We start from the raw sequence: 22,401 nt of genomic DNA on the forward strand, positions 1-22,401 counted from the left end.
AGGGAAGGAACATCCTAACTATTACATGATGCAATTCAAACTAGTATCATGGAATGTAAGGGGTTTAAATAGCAGGGATAAAAGGAGGGTAGTCAAGAACATTATGGGGGATTGGAAAGCTGATATTATCTGTCTACAATAAACTAAATTAGAGGGGGTTATTACAGGATTGATAATGCAACTATGGGGGCGTAGATGGATTAAAATGGCATGTTTGGAGGCAAGTGGAACTAGAAGAGGGATAATGATGCTATGGGATAATAGAATCTGGAAAGGAGTAATACTAGAGATATGTACATACACACTTACTTGTAAATTTCAAGCACAACTGTAGGACTTCACCTGCCATATAAAAAGGGGTGTATGCTCCTAATTGCTATTTGGAAAGAAGATTAGTATGGGAGGAAAATGGCTCTATCAGAAGATTAATAGAAGGTCCCTAAGCAGTCTTTAGAGACTTCAATGTGGCCAGATATGTCTCAGGGAAAAGGAACTATGTCAGAAGAACAAAGGGCATGAGGAAGTTTTCTGATTTGATTGAAGATATGAATCTAATTGACCTCCATTTTGGGAAATGCTAATTTCACTTTGTTTAAAGGGGATAAGGGGGAGATAGCCTCGAGAATTGACAGGATTTTGGTGTCTCAAGAATGGGATGACTGTTTCATTAATCTGATACAAATTGCAATCCAAAGAATAATGTCAGACCGTTCTCTATTTTTTTCAGGGAAAAAGGACAAATATACCCCCGAACTATCATAAAAGGTATGTCAATACCCTCCGTTATACTTTAAGGATGTATATGCCCTTACCGTCATTCTTTTGGGTTGTATAATGTATATATCCTTGAAACTAACGGACGGACACGTGACATCATCTAAATGATTTACCCGATGTTATTTATCTTTTTACACAAAAATTAAAAATCCNAATATACCCCCGAACTATCATAAAAGGTATGTCAATACCCTCCGTTATACTTTAAGGATGTATATGCCCTTACCGTCATTCTTTTGGGTTGTATTATGTATATATCCTTGAAACTAACGGACGGACACGTGGCATCATCCAAATGATTTACCCGATGTTATTTATCTTTTTACCCAAAAATTAAAAATCCACCCGACCCACAACCAAAATGGGTGGTGCCAAAATCCACTCTTCATTTTCATCAAAAACCATCCCTTTATTTCTTCTCAACCCACCATAACCATGGAATCAAGAACTCATTTTTCAAGGAAGAAGATGTCTTGTTCACAAAAACTACTCTTTTCTTCACTTTCACTTCAAACATTGTACCTTCCATATTCCATTCAGCTTCAATATGAAACATCCCCTGCAAGTTATGTCAATCGTGTGTCTTTCGAATTCTTCAAATTTATAGCTTTATGCTTGCTAGCCAAAAGAAAAATAAAAAATCTTCATCTTCATTTAGCACAGTAGGAATCTAGGTTATTGGGTGTTTTGTACATCATCTATTTCAAAATTATTTTCAACACCTTTCAATAATAACAAATCGATTTGAGCTTGAAATTTTCGATTTGATTATAGACCCACTTTAAAGCTTGAAGCTTTGTCCATCAATGGTGGTAGTATTTTCTCAAATCCTTTCAACAATAACAAATCGATGAGCCTGAAATTTTCGATTTGAATGTAGACCTACTTTAAAGCTTGAAGTCCATCAATGGTGGTAGTATTTTCTAAACCCCTTTCAACAAATAATAAATTGATTTGAAAAAAAAATGAAATTGGTTTTCTTGATTTTGATTGAAATAATATGCTTCTGGGTTTTTGTTTGTGAGATTTGGAAAATGAATTGAAGAACATTTTTCCTTTTATTTGATTTTTAATGAAGATGAAAAGCTATGTTTTTTCTTATTTTTAGTTTTAAATGTCATGGTATTTTAATTTGGGCCATAGGTGGGTTAATTATAGAAAATGGGTGGGTTTTCAATTATTTTGGATAAATAAATCAGGTTAGTTATTTAGATGATGTCATGTGTCAACCTGTTAGTCGTACGGGTATATACAACCTTAAAGTATAACGGAGGGCATACCATTTATGATAGTTCGGGGGTATATTGTCCTTTTTCCCTTTTTTTTATAATCGAGAAATCCTTCTGTGACCCGCCCTTTGGACCAATCAAAGCCTTCTAAACTCGGCGTATAATGGACCCGCCCCTCTACCCTTCTCCACTTAAATATCGAGCTTCGCTTTGCATGGTGTGGGGCTTGAACCTGTGACCTAAGCCACAAATCCTCCACCTTTTGCCACTCGAGCTAGGCCTTGGGGGGCAGACTGTTCTCTAATTGCAATTGAAGAAACCAGGGGCTTTGTTATGGATCTGCTAGAGAAGATGGGATTTGGTCACAAATGGAATGAGTGGATTAAATTTTGCATTTCAAAAGTGAACTTCTCTATACTTATTAATAGTTTAACATCAGGTTACTTTAATTCACAGAGGGGCCTAAGACAATGTGATCCGTTATCACCTTTTTTTTTCCTCTTACTCATGGAGGGACTGAACAACATGACTAAGATAGCATACAGAGAAGGTTGGTTAAGAGGATTTGAGGTTGCCAAAGCTAGAAGAGATAGCTTGATAATAACTCAACTTCAATATGCAGATGACACACTTATATTATAAGATGCTGAAGAGGAGCATCTCAAAATACTGAGATTGATCTTGGTAATGTTTGAAGGAATGTTAGGTTTACATTGTTAATTGGAGGTAAAGCTTCCTATACCCAATTAATGAAGTGCCAAATAAGGAAATCTTAAAAGACAATCTTAGGGGGTGAAGTGGCATGGATTGGCTTTGGGGGTAACTCTTAAGTCTATGGAAATTTAGAATGGGTGATTTAGAAATGTGAGAAAAAGTTAGAAAGGTGGAAGCCGATACTCATTGGGCAGAAGATTGACTTTGATAAACTCTGTGATTGATGCACTCCCATTCTCCCAATATATCTGACATCATTATTTCTTGTCCCAATAAGAATCATCGATAGATTGGATAGCATGAGGAGGAAAATTCTATGGCAGGGGAACAATGATAGAAAGGGTAACCACCTAGTCAAATGGAAGGCAGTGATCAATGAGAAGAGATTTAGGGAAATAGAAATGTTCAAATGAAAAATAGAATCTATGGGGCATAGTAATCAAAGCTGAATACGAGGAGATTGATAACTGGATGACAAAGGAGGTCAGTACTCACTGCTCCTTATGGTGTTAGCTAAAGGAAATCAATCAAAAAAAATTGTGGAATGAATTCAAAGATAACACCATAATCAAAGTGGCAGATGGAGTTAAAACTATATCCTGGAAAGATGATTGACATTAAGCAAGCTACAAAGAGACACTATTCCTAAATATTTGCAGAGTACAATATCAAAACTGTGGACACCACAAGGGTGGAATTTTGTGTTCAGGAGACACCTCAATGAATGGGAGATAGATACCAAGAGTAACAGAATTCTTCAACACCATTGACCAATTTAGTGGTTTGAAGTCAAGACTAGACATCTTACTGTGGCAGTGAAATAGTAAAGGGACTTTTAAAGTAAATGCAACCTATAGGAAGATGAACCAACCAAATCAGCAAATACTCCAATGGCCTTGGAAACACATTTGGAAAGCCAAAATCACACACAAAGTAGCTTGATTTGTTTGGTTATTGGCTAAGGAAACTGTGCTGACACAAGATAACTTGATGAAGAGGGGGATCCCTTTATGTCTCAAATCTTTTTTGAATGCAGAGTTAGTGGTCCATCTATTCTTACATTGCAAGGTCACAAGTTAACTGTGGAGATTATTCTAAGTCTCAAAAACATATCTTGGTCCATTCCTGGGAAAATCACAGAAGCATTACATGGTTGGGAAGAAGCAGAGTACAGGAACAATTGGAGAACTGTACCTACAACTATATGGTGGACAATATGGAAGGAGAGGAACCTTATGGGTCGTTCAGTAGAGTGTATTAGCAAAAATAACTCTATGTATTAGTAATATCTTGTTAGGTACACCTTTTTATGCTGAATTAGTTATGCACTCTATCGTGTGTTAAGGTGTGCATTACTAATACCATGGATTTCTAGGTATTAGTAAGGCTTAACCCATCGGTAACCCCCTAAAGTTGGCACCATGTTTCACTTAGACACCTCAATTGGTCGATATTCATTTTAGACACTTTATGTAGGGTTCCGCTGTGTCATTTTGACAGTTTTGGCTTACATGGCATAATGAGTGTGATACACTCATTGACCGGCACGTGAATGGTTCTTTAGTTAATTTTTAATTATTTATTTTCTTCTTCTTCCCCATTTTTCAGCCACCATTTTGCCCAAGTTAAATTTCATCCATTGTGAATGAAGGTTTCAGCAAAATGACGGAGCTAAAAAATTTCTTTGAACTAACAAATATCTCCCATTCTCTATCAAGCTATGTTTTAGGCAGAAAAAAAAGGGAGAAAGTGATCGCAATTATTTTGTAAGGGCAAAGACATTACAATGGTGCGCAAATTTAGTATTTGGAGAAGACAAGGGGGAGCTGTATGAGGATTGGGAGGGGGGACCCTACATAAGGTGTCTAAAATGAACATTGTCCAGTTAAGGTGTCTAAATGAAACATTGTGTCAATTTCAGGGGGCCACCGGTGGTTAGGCTTATTAGTAATGCAAAGGTTTTAATGCATGCATTAGCATGGTTAAAGACCTCATTGCCCTCAAAATGTTTTTTACATCTTTTCCACTATAATTGATGGATATCTTTGAAATAAATATTTTTATGCAACATGCTATTTTTAATAGGCCTAACCCATCGGTAGCCCCCTAAGTTGGCACCAATTTTCACTTAGACACCTTAACTAGACTTTGTACATTTTAGACACCTCACATACGTTTTCGTTGTGTCATTTAGACACTTTTTGCAGACTCGTCATAGAGAGTGATCCACTCGTTTATTGCGCATGAAAAGCTTTTTAAATCAATTTTTAATTATTTTTTCTTCTTCTTCTTCCCCATTTTTAGCCTCTATTTTTCAAGCTCAACTCCATCCATGGTGAAAGTTTTAAAATTTTAAGAAAAGACCTATTTCAAGATTTAAATATTGAAATAATCATGAAATTCTTTTTTGGAGGAATTTACTATTGTAATATGGAAGTGGATTTGATTTTTCCTCTTCCTTCAATGACCTTCAAAGTTTGCTTTCACGGTAAGTGCTTTCTTATTTTTGTTCCAGTTAATTTTAATTATTTCAATTCAATTTTACTATTTTGTTATTGATTAAGAAGAATGTGAATCCATGACTTAGATTTATTCTTCTATAATAAAAGGGTTGGTGTATGATTGAGAAGTGGGGGGNGGGGGGGGGGGGGGGGGAGCGTTTCTGCAAAATAGTTATTTTGGAGAAGATAATGAGAAGGTTGCAAGGTTAAATGTTTTTTAAGAATTATGTGGCCAAAAATGCCACATGTCATCGATTCATTGGCTACATTTTGTTTTTCTCAAAATTCATTATTTAAGAATGATTTTAGGCACAAATGACAAATGTCGTCATTTAATTGAACACTTTACACGTCATTCGCGAGTGCATTACACACACATTACATATTTTTGTTGATTGTAAAGAAAGTGTCAAAATGACACAACAAGACCTTACCCACCGATGGGCCTACCTTTTTAATACACTAAATCAAACAATGTTGTTAGAACAACATATGTGTATATATAGTTGGTAGTTTGATTTACTCCTATTTTAATTAGGTATTGATTTGTATTGATTGGATATGATTTCTTTAGGACATGTATACTTGGTTATATAAACTCCAATAGCTTGTGAAAAGAATCAAAGCTTAGTTCTCTCTCAAACTCGTTTTCTCTCACGTGGTATAAAAATTTTCTTTAGTGAGAAAACAAGAATAAAATAAGAGAACAAAATTGCTACGCATTTTTCTAGCAAAAGCTCCATGTTCCACGATTTTGACACTCTCAGGGGTATAGTGCATATACCAATACCACCATTACGATCGGAATCCTTGTATGGTGTTTTTCGAAAGATTTTTTTCGTTAACTTTTCCAACGAGACAGCAAGCAGTTTTTCCGATTTATTCTTCAGGTTTTTCCCGAATTTATTTTAATTTTGGACACTAATAGATTTGTTTTCATGTCCCTCGGATCCGATATGTTTAGCACTAAATCTGTGGGCTCCAATACCAATCAACTATTCTTTTTGTTTGAGGTAGACTTTCTGTAGTATCAAGAGAGTAAGCAGACAACTTCATCAATAGCTTCGGTTGCCAAGATTCGTAATCTTTTTGCTTGTATCTCATAGTTCACCACACTTGGCCCTTGGATCATGGACTCGGGTGCTTCTGACCACATTTCTGCTAACAAATCTTTTGTCTAATATTACTTACTTTCAATCCCTTCCCACAGTTACATTAGCAAATGGCTCTCAGACCATGGCAACTGGAGTTAGTTAAGCCAATCCCTTACCTTCCTGGACTCTAAATAATGTTCTTTTGTCCCTAATTGTCCCTTTAGCCTCCTATCAATAAGGCGTTTGGCTAAGGCTTTAAATTGTTTCGTCTCATTCCTTAGTGACTTCTTTGTTATACATGACCTCCATACGAGAAGGATAATTGGCAATGGGCAAGAGTCAAATAGACTTTTTCATCTCATTTCTCACAAATCCAGTATGGTTTGTTTAATCTCCGACATTCCAGATTTAATCCACAAATGATTGGGACACCCTAGTTTATCCAAACTTCAACCCTTCAGGGTGGCCCAGTGGTTTGGGCTTGGGACTTCCATGTTGGAGGTCTCAAGTTCGAAACCCCTTGCCAGCGAAAGCAAGAGGTTTGTCTTCTGGGTCGAGCTCATCGTACCGGGCTTGCCTAGTGCAGGTTACCTCTCCTATGTGGTTTGCGAGTTTTTGCATAGGAGCGGGGGTTTTATCCTGTGTGCACCCAAAGGGTAGCGGCTACGGGTTACCCTTGTCATCAAAAAAAAAGTTTATCCAAACTTCAAAAGATAGTACCTAGCTTGTCCAAATTGTCTAAGTTAGATTGTGTCAATTAGGGAAGCACACCCGAGATACTTTTCCACTTAGTCCCAATAATCGTGCAAAGTCTCTCTTTCATTTAGTTCATTCTGATATTTGGGGTCCTAGTAGAGTTAATTCTACATTGGGTTTTAAGTATTTTGTTACTTTCATTGATGATCACTCAAGGTGCAATTGGATGTTCTTAATGAAAGATCATTTTGAATTATTTATTTTTTTGATAATGCTAACTGTATATTCACACCAAAAGACCCATCAGGTGAAAACTGATGGGGTGCGATTTACAAACCCGGGGGTATCATCAAGACCAAAAACTAGACATGAGACTCTACAATTGTCCTATGAAATCGACTAAACTATCTATCTCTCCCACTATATCCTGTTTACACCAAAAATACAAAAGACTAAGGCTCCTCATCTTGATATTCTAGAAACTGCTGGCTATTCCATCATGACCTCTTTCATTTCTTTCTCTCCATAATGTCCACCAAATACATGCTGGAATGCTCCTCCACCAGTCTTCCTGTGACCCTCTTCTCCCCATTCCTTCCCAATTTTTCAGCAAATCAAAGGAGGTTCTGGGCATCACCCAATTTATGCCTAGTACACAAAAGAACATGTTCCACAGATTTGCAGCTGTCCGGCATTACAAGAACAAGTGACTATTTATCTCTGCCTTTTTCTCACACATAAAACACCTTGAGCAAATTTGTATACCTCTTCTCTATAGTACTTCGTGGGTTAAACAGGCTCTCCTGATCGCCAGCCAGATGAAGCATGAAAATTGAGAGGGATTTTGACCTTCCAGACCAGTTTCCAAGGCCAGATAGTTGTCGTTGTGCGACTGTAATTCAGTCTCCAGTAGCATGATTTCACAGTAAAGGACCCCTTGTGCAATTTCCAGACTGGCAAATCAGGACCTGCATTTACTCCTGGGGAAACATTTAGGACCTGCAGCAATTCAGCCACTCTGTCTATCTCCCAGTCATTTAAGGCCCTCCTAAAAATCAAGTTCCACCCTTGAGGACTCCATACTTGTGCCACTTTGTCCATCTGTTACAAGCTCAAAATATACATATCTGGGAAGGTAGTCTTCAGGTTTTCTTCCCCAATCCACAATTCATTTAAGAAATTAGGCTTTTCCCCATTACCAATTTTGTACTTCAGATTATTAGTGAAAGAGAGCCACAGTCTTCTAATTGTTTTCCACACAGAACATTCAAATGTCCCCGTCACCTCCTCAGTAATCCAGCTATTCAGGAGCCCATAATTCTGTGAAATGCATCTCCGTGCCATATCTTCACAGCAAAATCTCCACAACCATTTCTTCAGTAAACTTTCTTTGTGTGCACGTAGCTTCTTTATGCCTAGACCACCTTACTCTTTGCTAAGGATCACCTTATCCCATTTGACTAGATTGTACCCCTTCTTCTCTTTGTTGCCCTGCCATAGAAATACTCTTCTTGCCTTGCTAATTTTTTTCTCTATGCTGACTGGTGGAGGGAACAAACTCATCATATAGGTAGGTTGGCCATACATGACTGATTTTATAAGAGTTAGTCTACCGCCCAAGACAGATATTGACTTTTCCATCTTGCTAGCTCACTTCGTTGCAGAATCTCATTCCACACTTCCAGCTCCTTATACTTTGCTCCGAGAGGCATACCTAGGTATTTAGTAGGTAGGGAAGCCACTTGACACCCTAGGTTCTCTGCTAGGATCTGCATATTAGGCACTTGGTTGACTGGGTAGAGACAACTTTTCTGCCAGTTAACATGGAGCCCTGAAACGCCTTCAAAAATGGTTAGGATAGCTCTCAAATGTCTTATTTGTGTAACTTCAGCTTCATAAAATACTAGGGAATCATATGCATAAAGTAGATGAGATATCTCCGTAGCATTGCCCATAATTCATTTTAAATTATTTTTCATATTTCAAAATTTTGTGTTAAAATAAAAAATCAATTCTTGTGTTTCTGTTCCCACTTTTCGTAGTGATAATGCACTTGAATATTTTTCATCTCAATTTAAACAATTTATGTTTTCCCATGAAATTCTTCAGCAAACATCTTGTCCTTACACTACACAACAAAATGGCACTGTAGAGAGAAAAAATAGGCATATTGTTAAGGCTGCACGCACTCTTCTCATACAAGCAAATGTTCCATTGAGTTTTTGGGGGGATGCAGTCCTTCCTCTACTATTCAAAATCAAGTACCGCACTCTGTTTTATTTCCCCGTCAACCATATTCTCTCTTCCACCACTCGTCTTTAGAAGAACATGCTTTGTCCATATACTCACTACGAGAAAAGACAAATTCACTCCTCGTGCTCTTAAATGTGTCTTTTTCAGTTACTCAAGGATACAAAAGGGATAGAGATGCTTCTCACTTGACCTCTAGTGATACCTTATGTCCATTGATGTTACCTTTTTTTGAAGGTCAGACCTACTTTACATCCTCTTCTGTTGAACAATTAGGCATTTTTCTGAGGTTCTACCAGTTCCATCTTTTGGGGATCCCGCCATAGTCTATCCTTCCACATCATCTCCTATGACTACATCTTCCTCCTCTGCATCTCCACCACTATTAACCTATCATCGTCGTCCTCATCCAAATGATTCACCCCCTCCATCGGAATCCTTTCCTGATGAGGACTTGTCTACACAGTGTCCTTCCATTGCCACTCGGAAATGCAATCACTCTACTCGTAACCTCATCCTATCTATACTTGTTTGAGCTATCATTGTTTGTCACAAGCCCATTCTGCCTTTGTAGCATCACTATCATCTATGTATATTCTTAAGACTGGAGTGAAGCTCTTTCTCATCCAGGCTGGCAACAAGTTATGATTATGAAGAGATGTTTGCCTTACACTCTAGTACTTGGGAGCTTGTTCCTCTACCACTAGATAAATCTACAGTTAGTTGTCAATGGGTATAACAGTGAAGGTTGGCCCCGGATGGATAGATTTTTGGTCTTGATTATGGTGATACTTTCTATCCTGTGGCCAAGATTGCTTCACTCCGTCTCTTTTTATCCATGGTTGCGGTTTGCTATTGACCTCTCTGCCAATTAGTTATTATTAAGAATGTATTTCTTCATGGAGATCTCGAACATGAGGTATATATAGAGCAACCACCTGGTTTTATTGCTCAAGGGGAGTTTAGTAACATGGTGTACAGACTACAACAAACACTCTATGGCTTGAAGCAGTCTCCTAGAGCATGGTTATTCAAGATTTTGGCATGGTACAAAGTGCAGCTAATCATTCTGTGTTCTATTGTCACTCTGCTCCAGGTTTGTGCATGCATTTGGTAGTGTATGTTGATGACATAGTTATCAAAAGCAATGATGATGAGGGAATTACCGAATTGAAACATCATCTTTTCCAACACTTTCAGACTAAGGATCTTGGTCGATTGAGGTATTTCTTGGGCATTGAGGTTTCTCAATCCAAAACAGGATTTGTCATTTCGCAAAGGAAGTATGCAGTTGATATTCTTGAAAAGACAGGGATTACAAATTGTAGGCCTATTGACAATGGATTCAAATGTTAAGCTTATATCAAATCAAGGGGAGCCTCTTAGCAATTCAGGAGGATATAGAAGGTTAGTAGGGAAGTTGAATTATCTCACAGTGACTCGACCTGATATTACCTTACCGATTAGTGTTGTAAGTTCATTCATGAATTCTCCTTGTGATCAGTGTTGTCAAAGGCGCGCTTTAAGCGCACTTAAGCCCTGAAGTGAGGCTCAAAACGTGTTGAGGGCTTCGACTCACTTTATGTGCGCTTCAGTATCATCATCAAGGTTCTAAGGTAAACTTTTCTTTGCAAATGAGCCTCTTCGGAAAAAGTGACACTAAGCAATTGATATTTCACTTTATCATAAAAAAAAAATTCAATTTCTATGGTCATATATTTGTCATACATGTTTATGATTATTAGCCTTAGACTAAACATATATATTTGTATATTTTGTCCCTTTGTGCTTTTTTTAATTAAAGCCACACTTTATTTGCGCTTAAAGCCCCAACAGACCTTAGAGCTTTTTTGCGCTTTTCGCCTTTGATAGCATTGTTTGTGATAGTCATTGGAATGTAGTTATTTACATTCTTCGATACATGAAAACATGGTTGGATATTCAGATGCAGATTGGGCAAGGTCACTCTAACAAACAATGCACTTCTGGATATTGTGTTCTAGTTGGGAGAAATTTGGTGTCTTGGAAATGTAAGAAACAAAATGTGGTTGCTAGATCTAGTGCAGATGTAGAATATCGGGTCATGGCAATGGCAACATGCGAACTCATGGATCAAGCAATTACTGAAGGAGTTGAAATTTGGAGATACTAAAGGAATGGAACTTGTGTTTTACAAATTAAGCTGCACTTCACATTGCATCAAATCCAGTATTAACGAGAGGACCAAACACATAGAGAGATTATCATTTTGTCAAAGAAAGATATTGTCAGGAGACATCGTCACAAGGTTCGTGCAGTCAAGTGATCAATTTGCATGCATATTCACAAAGTCCCAGCTAGTCCCAAAACAAGTTATGTATGTAACAAGCTTAATGAATATAATTTGTATGCACCAGTTTGAGGGGGAGTGTTAGAATCCTAGGAATATTCTATAGCATATGTGTAAATATAGTAGATAGCTTTATTTACTCTTAGATTTACTCCTATTTTAGTTAGGTATTAATTTGAAATGATTAGGTATTGATTTCCTTTCCTTTTTAGGGCATGTACACTTAGGGGTCGTTTGGTAGAGTGTATAAAAATAATACCCAATAGAGTGTATTAGTAATGCAAGCATTAGTAATGCATGTATTAGTTATACTTGTATTAGTTATGCATAAATTATTTGTTATGCATTGTTTGGTTTGGTATATTAAAAATAGTGTGCATTGTATAAAAATATTTATTTACAAAAGTATCCTTCACAATTATGGTGGAAACTGTGTAAAAGTACTTTTGAGGGGGTAATTGGGTCTTTAATCATATTAATACATGTATTCAATCCTTTGCATTGCCAATACCTAGAAATCCATGGTATTAGTAATACACTCCTCAATACACAATAGAGTGTATAACCAATGCAAGCATTAGTTATACATAGAATGAAAAAATGCACCAAACAAGGGATTACTAATACATAAAATTAATGCATGCATTATTTTTGCTAATACACTCTACCAAACGACCCCTTGGTTATTTAAACCCAATAGCTTGTGGGAATAATCAAGTTGAGTTCTCTCTCAAACTCTTGCCCTCTCACAAATGCATAAGAAATAATCTACGTATAATTAATGAGCATATTAATACAAGCATTACTAAGTAATACACTCTATTTAGCATTATTCGTATATACTCTGCCAAACGACCCCTTAGAGTTCTTGAGAATAGTATACAACAAGTCAATATGAATATGTATTTTGACTTTATGCTTTTGGCGTAACCAGATATACTCTAGTGATATTATCTCTATCATTGATGTCTTAGACCCATTATAGGGTAAATTTTTGAGATCTTTTGTAAACATGGATTCAGTTCAACCCATGTACTGTGTTACAAAAATAGAAATAGCTACCAATGTCAAAAAAAGAAGAAGATGAGTTGGCATCAGAATTCCAAATCAAAGACTTGGGACCTTTGAGATACTTTCTTGGCATGAAAGTGGCTAGATCAAAGGAGGGCATGATGGTGTCTCAAAGAAAATGTGTATTGGACCAGTCGAAAGAAACAGGGATGAGTGGGCGCCGACCAGCAGAAATTCCTCTTGATACAAAAATTAAGTTTGAGAATAATGAAGATCCATTGATAAAATCCAATATCAGATATTGGTAGGGAAGTTAATCTACCTATCATACACTAATCCTGACATTACTCTTGCAGTAAGTTAGATCAGTCAGTTTATGCTTCTCCCCAAAGAGAACATCAAGAAGTTGTTCACCGAATTTTGAGATACTTGTAAGGCTCACTTGAAAAGGGTTGTTATTCAAAAACAGTGATCAAAGGAGTGTCGAGGCATACACAGATGCAGATTGGGCAGGGTCCTCTATTGACAGAAAGTCTACTTCTTGGTATTGTACAGTTATTTGGGAAAATCTAGTGACAGGAAGAATAAAAATCTTTGGGGAAGTTTGGTACAAAGATTAATAATGCAGGGATTAGTAATGTTGGGATTAATAGTGCAGGGATTAATATTATTTTTACCAAGTGTTTGGTTCATTGTTTAACACCTCATCTTGTGTTTGGATTAAAACTTGATAAAAAACTTCTTTCCAATTATACCCTTGAATTGTTATGTAATTGGGTTGAGGTAAATAATTGTCAAACAATATTATTTTTTTATGGCCTTCTAACTAGCTAATTTTGTTGTCATGTTTACCTTTTATTTTCACTTAAATGATTTGAGGATAAATAATTGTCATCTTAGTAAATTGATCACTTACAAAATGTCAATTTTCAATTTAAAAAACAAAGAAGATAAACTATCAACTTTTAAAATTGAAAAGCCGGTAAACAATAGTAAAATTGAATAAAACATCTACATTTACACATAAATATTGCAATTGCAAGTTGTAATTTTAATATGTATGCAATTTTATAAATTGTTCAAAATACAAATAATTAGAGAACCACACAAATATATATATATACATATCAACAAATTATACATTCAATTAAGATCACAACCGTCATGTGGTGATATATTTGCCCTTTTAATTAGTTAATGTTAAACAACTCACATTTCAAATATTGTATTAATTTGTATTGGATTTATTTAGCAACAAACAACTCTCTCTAAACAATTTGTAAGCTAATTTATTTAAATAAATTTACTAGTACAAATATAAAACATAAAATGAAGAAAATAAACAAAAAAATCAAAATGATTTGAGGGATATTTTGTCTTTACATAGACTTATCCCATGGTATTATATCCATGTATTACTAATACCTCCAAATGGAAGGTATTAGTAATACATCCTATAATACCATGTAGGAGGTTATACATAGGCTCAAATTCCTACCATAGTACTAAATAATACCATACATAATACATGGACTATTTGTTTTAATGTGGCCTATTAAAAGACCCCTAAGTGTTGTGACACGAAGCAGTGCAAAAGCAGAGTACGGATCTATGGCTCATGGAATCTGTGAGATGATTTGGCTTAAGAAAATAGAGGAACTAAGAAGACCTATGACTCCACTGATGAAGCTATATTGCGCCAATAAAGCTGCCATAAGCATTGCCCACAATCCAATTCAATACGATAGAACAAAATATATTGAAGTGGATAGACATTTCATCAAGGAGAAGCTCGAAGAAGGAAGCCTGGGCTTTCCATTTGTGCTGACTGATCAGCAAACAGCCGATGATTTTATTGTGTGGTTGTTTGAACTGAGATTTGAAGGTCTTGTAGGTAAGTTAGGCATGTTAGATATCTACATGCCAACTTGAGGGGGAGTGTTGAGTTGTATTATCTGATTATGATCACATGGAATCAAATCAGATCAGATCAGATAAGTTGAAAAGTTTCAGATCTTTTAGGGATTACTTTAGATTAGAATTGTCCCTTAGTTCTGGACTACCTAGAATCGAGGATTATTTCATTTTTTATTGATTTATTTTCTCCTATAATTTGTACACTCTTCGAATGAATAGAATGTACTATTCTGATGCCAAAACGTTCAGTATTTCAAATGTACAAATCAATTTTTAATACCCTCAAACACTCTCCTATTTCTCTGCCTCCATCCCATTCCCTTTGTCTGGCCTCTGCATCTCCTTGATATCTTCTTATCAAATACTCCCTCCATATCAAAATAAGTGGTGTTTTTACTTTTCACTATGTTTCAAAATAGTGGTGTCTCACAATATCAAGATGGCATTGATTTTTTTCTTCCAATTTTACCGTTACTTAAATAAATGCAATTTTACATTACCAAGAAACCAGTAAAGAGATACTCTTTTTCAATACAATTGATTAAGAGTAAATTAGTAAAAACACTTCTTATATTCTAGGAGTGAGTAATTTTCTTAAGGGTGTGCCTGAACTAAAAACACCAGCTATTACGAAACGGAGGGAGTACTGCCTCTTGTTTACTGTTCAAGAGAAATAAGAATGTTCAAGAAATGAAGCATGACATAATTACTCTAAATATGACCTTAGAATGATATACTTGGTAATTACTAGGAGTACAAACATAACAAGCAAACACTGCCAAAATGACAATTTCAATTCGTAATTAGTCACACCTGAAGCATTGATTTCAGGATTAAGCCGCAGTCATTTAATGTACAATCCATCAAGTAAATCACTGGAAACTTCAGGATCGCATTTCTCACCTCATCTGCCACAAATTTAACCACTCATCAATAAAACAAAGGATACTTAAGTAAAGCAAACCCAAGCATGTTGCCACAATAATTAATCAACATTGCTTTTTACCGCAACCAAGATTTCGGCAAAGATGTGCACAATAACACTGAAAGGATGAGATATAGCCAAGCTTTTGCACTAACTTGATTAATTTGTAATGCAGGATATCACCTAAACAAACTAAAATTGGTTTGTTCCGATTTTATGTTTATTATTTTCTTTCATCTGGCCTAAGAGCGAGGATAGACATGGATATAAATAGCTTTTCAACTTTAAAGAAGTATGTATCACACTAGTTTAGTAACTTCTAGTAGAAAATAGGTCTTTTCTACGATGAGACGAAATCATGCGGATTTTATGTTTTTTTTTTTTTTTTATGACAAGGGAAACCCGCTACCGCTACCCTTTGGGTGCGCATAGGGTAAAACCCCCGCTCCTATGCAATAGCTCGCAAACCACATAGGAGAGGTAACCCGCACTAGGCAAGCCCGGTGCGACGAGCTCGTTTATGTTTTAAATGATATGATAAGTTAAAACAACTTCTTTTTTGATAAAAGTGTTTAGAACTTTAACATTATACATGCTTACAATCATAATCTTAGACCTAGTTTCATACAAAAATAGAGCATCTTATAAAAAATTAGATTATAAGTTGGCTGGAAGCCCAAAGAAGAGCAGATATGGGCTGAACTTCTTACCCCCATTCAACGACGGTTTCTGAGTCTTAAACCTATTCCTCAGGGTTCTATTATACCCCTTGATTGCACGGTATACTTCACGAACAACCAGTTCCATCCTCTGGCAAAAACCACACCACCTATTGCTGAAAAGAACTAAAATATCCCTATCTCGATAACTACCAGAATTTTTGGAAGCAGACTGATTATAAAGGACCAGCTCATTGAACATATGCCCGGTCACTTGAGGGATAGAATCAGCCTCATGAAAATCCAGATTAACAAATGGTGGAATTGGAGCCTCCCTAATGGTTGGAACTACATGCTCAGACTGTTTATATGGGTTAAGACTTCCATTGAGAAAGCTATCAAGAAATGCAGATAGCAAAGTGCAGCTGAAATCTTCTTGCTCACTTAAAACATAGTGTTGCGGTGAAGCGGGATCAATAAGTACCACAGATGGTATTTTTGAACCTGATGTCAGAGCTATAAGACGTCTATAGTGACCATCGAGATAGAAGAAGGAACCTCTGAAGTTTTTATTTTCCTTCTGCTCATTCAGCTCCTTGATTGTTTCCTCTATAGTAGGGCTATTAGCAACCTTCTTCATATCATCATAACCAAATTTTACAGATATTTGTGAACTTTCATATTCAAGGAAATTCTTCTCGTCATGTTGCCGAGGCAATTCAGTATTAATAGGGTTTGATTGTTTGATGTGCTTCTCGTCCTCAACATGCAGCATCCGATCCGTACCTGAATCAGTAGGTTCTTCTGGAATACCTTCTAAAGGACAATGTTGATCTGACTGAAGTTCTGTGAGCACCAATATAGTCTCAGAATACTTTGGACAAACATGAGAAGACTTGGCTTCATTTGATTCAGATTGTTCATTGTATTGCTTCCCCAAAAAGGTATCTCCAAGCAACATTATTTTTCTATCTGGATCAATAATACCTTCAGAAACACCTTCCACAAGGATCTCTGAAACCTTGTTTGACTGAAATTCTGTTTGACCTGGTAAAGCTTCAGCAGTTTTGATGTCAAAATCTTCAGATAAAAGTTGAAATCCTGCTTCTTTCGCAAGCGAGCTCAATTTCACTTCCTTCTTTTGCTGAAGTGCATATGTCAAGATTTCATGCAATGTACTGCCTTCTAAACCTGAAACCAGATCTTTTAGGATGACTTGTTTCCCCTGATTCACTACAACGATAGACATCTTGTCTTTGATATTTATCTTTTGAGATGCTGTCAACATCCCCACTTTAGGGTGTCTGGAGGTACTACTTGATGCTTGAAAAGCCTTAAGAGATGTCTTTTGTGATCTGAATGCTTTTGGTTCACTCATTTCATTTGACATCTGAACTTTCAGGGCAAACTCTCTAAAAGAATCAAGAGCCTTCCTGCTTTTTTCTCTAATCTTCAACGAGTCAGATGATCTATCAATAAAAAGAACAACAGATGGCTTATTTGCTGGAAGAGCATTCTCAAGATCATCATCATCCTCCAGCTGCATAGTAGGATATCAATGAATCAATATAGAATGACAGATAAATGAACTGACAGAGCAACCACATCAGCACAAAGAAAATTATCTGATCATCTATACATATAAAAAAACTGATGCCAAGCATTATCTGCTTGGACCATGACTTGAGTAGTTTCTCCTTACATTAATTTGTTAGCTGTGATGATTGACTAGAATTCAACAGATCATTAATACCCATAGTTCTATCCAAAAGAAAGTTAATATCCATAGTTCTATAGTTTCTAGTTTTTCGTTTGGCTTCCCTCAATCTTCCTTTCCAACTATAGCCTTGCTAGTCAAAACTTCATCTCTCTGCAACACTGTCCTCCGTTCTTTCCCAGAATTGTCTCCTCCTCCTTTTTCTTTTTCTTTTTTTGAGAAGGTAACATATTATAAAAACAAGAAACTACACCAAAGGTGTATTCCAGTAATCATTACAATAGCAGTCAATAAAGCAAAACCTACCACCTATCTACTCATAAGTAATTTAAAACACAAGGAGTGTCCTCAGCTTCTAAAGGATATTCATTTTTACACCTAAAGTAGAAAAGCCCTAGACAGTTCATCTTTAAGATCTGAAAAGTACAACTCTTATCCTCAAAACACCTCTGATTCCTCTCCCTCCAATTAGTCCACCATATGCAATCTGGGACGATCTTCATCTATTAGATAAATAATTTGTTTCCTTCTCCTATTAGGTAAATAATTAGTTGATTATGGGAAGATCTCTACATACAAGCAATATATCAAAAAGTAAACAATCTACAACATAATATGATTTTCTACGAATGACATTCAATCTTCTGTACAAACCGAGTGGTACTGTACATAGACGTTCTCTATTCCGTTGAAGTTCTCCTATTTCTTTCCTTCCACAAGATCCACATGAGTGCCAATGGTGCAAGATCCCACAGTCTTCGACTACTCTTCCTTCTTCTAAATTCTAACTAGAGAGTGCCTCCTTCACTGAGCCTGGCATTGCCCATTGCAACCCAAACCATCTCAAATCTCACATCACAAACAAGTTGCTACCTGACAATGTAGGAGGAGGGTGATCCAAATATTCACCAAAACATCTGCACACAAAGCACCAGCTAACATGTGTAATCTTCCTTTTTGTCAAATTCTCAGCTATCAAGATTGCTCCTTTGCTCTAGTCAAGTGAAAAAGCTCTGGGATCCAAACTGATAAGTCAGGGAAAGTCATTTCTTCCCTCTCCAAGAGCTTATGATAATATGATTGTACTAATAATGATCCATATCTTCCCATCCCATCATCCTCTCCTCCCATCAATTTTCATCTTATGGTCTTTGGAGTTGTTTCAAGTATTGGAACACCAACTTGTGATTATAATTTATATCTAACTGATTTGCTCTTCTTTTTTCTTATGAATCCCCAAGTGGAGAAGCTTAAACACCAAGACAACATATTCCAAGCTGCTTGTGTCCTGAAAATTAAGGCATGTTGATTACACAAAATGAAACACTCTATCTTCTAACTCAAGGTTCTATCCAACTTATTAGCCGAGAGTTTTTTGATGTTTGGGACTACTTTTAGCCACATTTTTTCAGTCTTCTCCTTGATACAGAGTGATAAAGGATGCACTTATAAGACAACTCACACGTCCACAACTTAGCCTTCTCTTAAACTGTTGAAGCTTTTCTAACAAAACTAACAAAAAGGTAGCATACAGCCCCCTGTACTTTCAAGAATAAGTGTTTTACATGTGCAAATGCTACATAGACATAATTGGGCTCCAACAAAGTTGTCTCCATGCCCACCTGCAACGGTACTAAATAATAAGTATATGATTGGAAAATAGATTTTTTAGCTGTTCAGGAAATGAATGAAGAAGCACTTTTTTCTTACATTACATATATATGTGTATTTTTTTCTTCTTTGCACCTTTTTTAACTAAAGTCCAGTTCTTTGCGGTTAAAGCCCAATAGATTTGGAGCACTTTTTAATGTTTTTCACTTTAACAACACTGTTTTCAAACCCCACATCCTCTACCCACCTCCCCAAAGCGATTCTCTAGGAAATTCCAAGTCACCCACATTCGTAGTAGTTCAAGTCACATATTCCCATAATCCATTTTCTCTTCACAAAATTCCCTTCGAGCTGGCACAAAACCAAGAAATCGGTTTTTATGTTATCAATATCTCTACGTGTGATTCGGTGAGACCTAAAATTTCTCCATATTCTTTTCTTTCTAGAAACAAGGATAAAAAGATTTGATTGACTATATATATTTTAATATTTCTTCAACATTTGAGTTGATGAACTAAACCAGATTAATGGAAATTCCGTAACTATTCCGAAAATGGAAAGTTCCACAAAACTGCTATTTATTTTTTTGGACATTGGAAGCAGTTACTAATTCATGATCTGGCATGTACATAAGAAAGGAAATTTGTGATTCGACTTTTCTAAATGAGAACTGTTGAAGATATAACTAACTAAATAAGTGTGTCCTCTGTAGCCACTTAAACTTTTAGAGAAAATGGTAGAGGTCCTGCAATCAAATCTGATTGCCAACTTTCATTGATAGAATTTTAATGTGCTTGGTTCAACAAACAATTAGGCCCGCACATGTGAGGACATGTTAGAGATATATTTAAGTAAATAAAAGTATATCCTCTAAAACAACTTAAGCTTTTAAATGAGATGGTCACACATTTCCACAAAAAACACATTAATTGATTAAAAAGAGATTTCCCAAACATAGGAAGTAGACGAATCAATCTCACTAAAGTACGAGTAAAAGGCTGCCAATGTAGCTCGGCGTTGTGTAAAATTTGAACATAAAGGACAAAAGTAGAGAGGAAATTTTTATGCCAAATTTCGGAGAAAAAAAATACTTCCCCAATTAAAAGAAAAAAAATCAAATGAGATCTTGAAGATTTAATAGTTTGACAGGAAACCTCTTCATAAAGGATGTACAAGTATGGTAGAGAATCCACATGGGAAAAGCGAACAATTAACTAAAGTATCATGAGTAATACCCCCACTAAAGGAAAATTCAAATGTGTAACTAGGAAAATCTAGAGAGTGCGATTTTATAAAAAGTAATCAAGAATCCAAAACACAATTTTCCAATCATTTACGCAAAGCCAAATGATCCATTAAATTGCTGGATCAACATAAGGACAAAGGAAACAACAAAAACTTGCCTCTGCAACTGGCCAAGCTTGAATCTTGGCAAAAGCTTTGAGATCATCACCTTCTTTGAGAACCTTCAAACAACTGGGGCATCCAGCAAAATGCAATGTCACCAACCATGATCCAGAATCCTTAACGTTCAATGATGAAAGCAACACTCGATCGGGAACCACACCAAATTTTAGCCTTTCAGGAGGAAGAAATAAGTCTCTTGAAACTGTCAAAAACTTTGATAAGAATGATTCAAAACGTTGGAATTCATCAATTTTACAGGAATCCCCACTATTAAGACTTGTATTATCAGCCCCAAGGAAAGCACTACGGTTTACTGAGGTAAACTCACTAAGCCAAGGCATGTCACTACACAGATTGTCAACACCACAATCCATCTTCGCATTTTCCATCCCCTATTATTAGAAACAAAAAAGGCAAAGTCATTAAGTAATATGTATTTCACCAAGTCAAACAACAGTTTTGTAGTCATAAGCAATAAGAAGCTACCATCTGCCACCTGATTTTCAGTCTCTTTAGCTGCAATTGTTCCATTAAACTGTTCGTGAAATCCTGTTTCAGAATAAGAGTGTTATGTTATTGATGCATTCATCAGGAAACAATATTACAGATACGAGAATTAATACGACAGATAATGATTAATATTTTCTGAATTATTTTGTTAGTCGAATAGAACTTCCCCCAGTGGATTAGGGATTCATATCATTTCAGTTTTATAGGACTTTTGTTATTTCTGAATTAATTCTTGCTACTGTAGACCTCCATTTAAGAGAGTTGACGTTACTAATTGTGAGAAATATAGGAGAAGAATATTATTGAATTGTTGTCGTGTCTACATTATTACATTGAGATCCTATTTATAGACACTAGAATACAATCATTTACCAAGTAGGATACTATTTACTATTCTTATTCCTATTTGTATTCCTATTCCTATTCTAAATAGGATTGTATAAAACTATTCCTATTCTAATAGGATTGTGTAAACCTGTTCCTATTCTAATAGGATTGTGGGTATTCATGTTCTAATAGGATTGTATAAACCTATTCATGTTCTAACACTCCCCCTAAAGTGCATACAATTCATGTACCTAGCTTGTTACATATGTAATTAACACGAGGACCAATGAGGGGCTTGGTGAGATATCTGCAAGTTGATCAGTCGACTTCACAAAATTGACAGTCAATCTCAATGTGCTTGTCTTCTCATTAAATACTGGATTTGATGCATAATGTCAGTCAATCTCAATGTGCTTAATCTTCTCATGAAATACTGAATTTGATGCATAATGTCAGTCAATCTCAATGTGCTTAATCTTCTCATGAAATACTGAATTTGATGCATAATGTCGATAAAACACCGAGTGATAAAATTACAGTGTTGGAACTTCCCAAACCAAGCTTGCAAAGACTATTTCAGACCATAGAGTGACTTCCGTAATCAACATACAAGACTACTAAACTCCCCCCGAGCAACAAAATTAGGTGGTTGCTCCATATAGACTTCTTCACAATGCACCGGTCGTTGTAAGTGCTCAAAATCTAGTATAAAGTATATGGATCATGT

At 36.1% G+C, this 22,401-nt stretch overlaps 1 protein-coding gene across 2 annotated transcripts in view; it reads right to left on the reverse strand.

The window, feature by feature from the left end:
- The window catches only part of LOC125846275 (uncharacterized), a 70,338-nt gene that overhangs the window by 17,740 nt on the left and 30,197 nt on the right, over positions 1-22,401 (reverse strand). Inside the window, exons 3-6 of one of the 2 annotated variants that reach the window (XM_049525653.1) lie at positions 21,334-21,386; positions 20,834-21,229; positions 16,154-17,642; positions 15,332-15,426 (exon numbers count right to left, since the gene is read on the reverse strand). In XM_049525653.1, the coding sequence (XP_049381610.1) occupies positions 15,332-15,426; positions 16,154-17,642; positions 20,834-21,229; positions 21,334-21,386 (2,033 nt within the window). Of the gene's footprint in view, positions 1-15,331; positions 15,427-16,153; positions 17,643-20,833; positions 21,230-21,323; positions 21,387-22,401 lie in introns of both variants that reach the window. The other variant, XM_049525654.1, reaches the window with a different exon arrangement.

Source organism: Solanum stenotomum, chromosome 12 (genome assembly GCF_019186545.1).
Source record: "Solanum stenotomum isolate F172 chromosome 12, ASM1918654v1, whole genome shotgun sequence".
NCBI lineage: Eukaryota > Viridiplantae > Streptophyta > Magnoliopsida > Solanales > Solanaceae > Solanum > Solanum stenotomum.